We start from the raw sequence: 3,355 nt of genomic DNA on the forward strand, positions 1-3,355 counted from the left end.
AGCAGTGGCTTCTTCCTTGCTGAGCGGCCTTTCAGGTTATGTCGACATAGGACTGGTTTTACTGTGGATATAGATACTTCTGTACCTGTTTTCTCCAGCATCTTCACAAGGTCCTTTGCTGTTGTTCTGGGATTGATTTGCACTTTTCACACCAAAGTACATTCATCTCTAGGAGACAGAATGCGTCTCCTTCCTGAGCGGTTTGACAGCTGCGTGGTCCCATGGTGTTTATACCTGCGTACTATTGTTTGTACAGATGAACGTGGTACCTTGAGGCATTTGGAAATTGCTCCCAAGGATAAACCTGACTTGTGGAGGTCTACTATTTCTTTTCTGAGGTCTTGGCTGATTTATTTTTGATTTTTCCATGATGTCATGCAAAAAGGCAGTGAGTTGAAAGGTAGGCCTTGAAATACATCCACAGATACACCCCCCAATTAACTCAAATTATGTCAATTAGCCTATCAGAAGCTTCTAAAGCCATGACATCATTTTCTGAAATTTTCCAAGCTGTTTAAAGACACAGTCAATTTAGTGTATGTAAACTTCTGACCCACTGGATTTGTGATACAGTGAATTATAAGTGAAATAATCTGTCTGTAAACAATTGTTGGAAAAATCATTGTGTCATGCACAAAGTAGATGTCCTAACCAACTTGTTTAGTATTGCTATGTTTTATTACTGCACTGTTGGAGATAAAAACACAAGTATTTCGCTGCACCTGTGATAACATCTGCAAATCTGTGTATGCAACCAATAAACTTTGATTTTATTTTGATTCTAAACTGTATTTCAATCCCAAAAATTACCACTTAGGTGTCCCGCCTAAGAATTTTGTTTCCAGAAAAAAAAACTCCAATGACTGTAATGTCCTCCATATTAAAGGGATAGTTCGAGATTTTGGCAATGAAGCCATTTATCTACTTCCCAAGAGTTGAATGAACACGAACAGCTAGCATGCGAACTGTTCCTCTAGACTTCCAGTAATTGCGCTAACGCTTGTTAGCATTGGCTCATGAAACTACCTCTAACTTCCTTCATACTGGGCACAGAGACATAATAATGGTATCCACTGTGATATTCTGTTGCAGCTAGCGATATTCCTAAAATTATTATTTTTCACAAAATGTTTGTATATTTTGTATATACTGTATATTTTAATCGCAGGCCGGCCTTAAGAAATATTATTGAAAACTGCATTCTGCATACTGTAAATACTGATTATGATGGCCTCACAGACAAGGAGGCAGTGGGCGGTGGGTTGGGGAACCCAGGGAGTGTGGGATGGTGGGCGTGTGGGTGCGTTTGTGTGGTGGTGGGGTGGTGGAGGCGCTGTCATCCTGTAACACTGCTGGCAGAACTGGCAGTTGAATTTTTGTGTTCTGCCAGTTTTCACCAGGGATGGCATAATTGACAATGGTTAACAGCGGCAAGGCTCACAGTGCAGAGTGCTTGTTGAATGGCCAGTAATGATAGCAGCAGACGAGCACTAGCCCCGGTCTCCAGAGACAGTAATCCAAAAATCCTGTTTCTGATATAATTGTTAGTCAGAGAATGTCTGCATGGCTAGGCCGGTTCAGATTCCCAAGCTGGTTGACAGTGCCAGGCAGTTTAATAGACAAACTGGATTCTGAGGTTTTTAAAACAGAGGCGCACTGAACCTTTACCACGATTCAACCAGGAACCTCTCTCTCTTGTTCTCATTATTGCTCTCTCCTTCAAGACGCTGTGTGTAACCTACTCTCACTATCTCTAGACACCCTGATGAGCGAACAGCAAGTAGTGAAACAGATAGACCGAGAACCGAAAGAGTATCAAATCAACACTAGAGTTATCTGTATGTCTGTGTCTGTCGCCAAACGGCTGCTTCTCTCCTCTCTAGCCTCCTCGACTCAACGTCATCCATCGACTGTCGTCACTCTGTTTTCTTAATTAGCTGGTATTCATTGACTCTGTTTGCTCCCTCATTCAAACAGGAGGAGTTGTCAGAAGCAATCCAGCGCATCTCTGCTTTCCTGCAGTCAGTGGCAGATGACTCAACTACAGTAACAGTGATCATGCTGCGACAATAGAGACAGCAGCAGAGAACAAACAAGCAGGTCCGGATGCCATTGGATTGAACAAGAAGAAGATGCCTACAGTTCAGATAACAGTGTAATTGGACATTCACCTGGTCCCAGACAACTTACTTACCCCTGTACGCTTCACTAATTCACTATGCTCCCTCTCTCTCTCTTACCAGCAGCAGATCCATAACAATGAAACAGGTGACTTTCATGCTGCTGTCAGGACTGATCTAATTTTAGCTGGGTGAATGATTGCAATTGGCTTTGCCTCATCAGATAATTAATCTATGTCACCATTAATTGGAAAAGAGAATAATTACAGGCAGTGTTGACAGAAACTCTACGCTTCTCCAGATTTCGAGATCTAATTATGACTACTAAAACCCTCCGTGACCTTAACTAGCACTTAGTACATCACCTCGACCACCCTGACCAATGCCGAAGCAAAAAAACTTCCTCTCGGTAGACATTAAGCCCTGTTTTTGTTGTTTCATTTTTTCTCCCTCTCGTCACTTTTTCTCTCTCACTCTGTGCTCTCCTAGAAGCTGTCTCCCTCAATCACTTTTCAATGTTCAATCTTCATTTTGTGGAAGTTTGCATTTCAATGAGCTGGGATGAATGATTAATGAATAAATTAAATGCTTCATTTTGTCCATGGATCATTAGTTAGTCCTTTGTGGAAGGACCTGAGAAAGGAGTAAAAATTATTGAGACATTAGCCTGGAGCAATCTAGGGGTAAATAGTGCACATTATAAAATAATGTTGTGTAGCGAGTGCAGATCCTACTGCTTTCTAACTGAAGAACCCCCAGGTAACGCTGCTTTCAATTTAGGAATCCCACATAGTATTTATTGAGGAGAAAATGTATTATTTCATCAAGCATGTTCCCATTGCCTTATAGGCCTACTAATGATGTGGCACATTAATATTTATTACATTTAAATTTTTCTGTTTGATAAAAATTTGTGATACAAATATTGTACGACAACATTGTTATATAGATTATTGGATGACACCAATTTCAAACTATGGCTGGAAATTAGCTATTCGGCTATGGAGATGGCATATGATTATGTATGATATTTCTCACCAAGATGTTCGTCAACTCAACTCAACTCAACTTGAACTAGTGACAGTGTGATTCCTATTAGGTCACTCAGCCAGGTGATAGATACTGTTGTCCATTCGGTCTGCTGTCTTCTGGTTCGGTGTGTGGTAGATAGAGACGTTGTTTTTTGTTGATGGCACTGAGGCCTCTTCCCCTCCCTTGCCGCCAGCCAGGCAGAG

At 41.3% G+C, this 3,355-nt stretch overlaps 1 protein-coding gene across 1 annotated transcript in view; it reads left to right on the top strand.

The window, feature by feature from the left end:
* LOC139029275 (coiled-coil domain-containing protein 178-like) overlaps positions 1 to 2,584 on the top strand; it is a 14,542-nt gene extending 11,958 nt beyond the window's left edge. The window contains exon 4 of the mRNA XM_070448832.1: positions 1,978 to 2,584. Within this exon, the coding sequence (XP_070304933.1) occupies positions 1,978 to 2,073 (96 nt within the window). The 3' untranslated portion in view covers positions 2,074 to 2,584. The remainder of the gene's footprint in view (positions 1 to 1,977) is intronic.
* The last annotated feature ends 771 nt before the right edge of the window (positions 2,585 to 3,355 follow it).

The sequence above is a fragment of the Salvelinus sp. IW2-2015 genome, linkage group LG19, assembly GCF_002910315.2.
Source record: "Salvelinus sp. IW2-2015 linkage group LG19, ASM291031v2, whole genome shotgun sequence".
NCBI lineage: Eukaryota > Metazoa > Chordata > Actinopteri > Salmoniformes > Salmonidae > Salvelinus > Salvelinus sp. IW2-2015.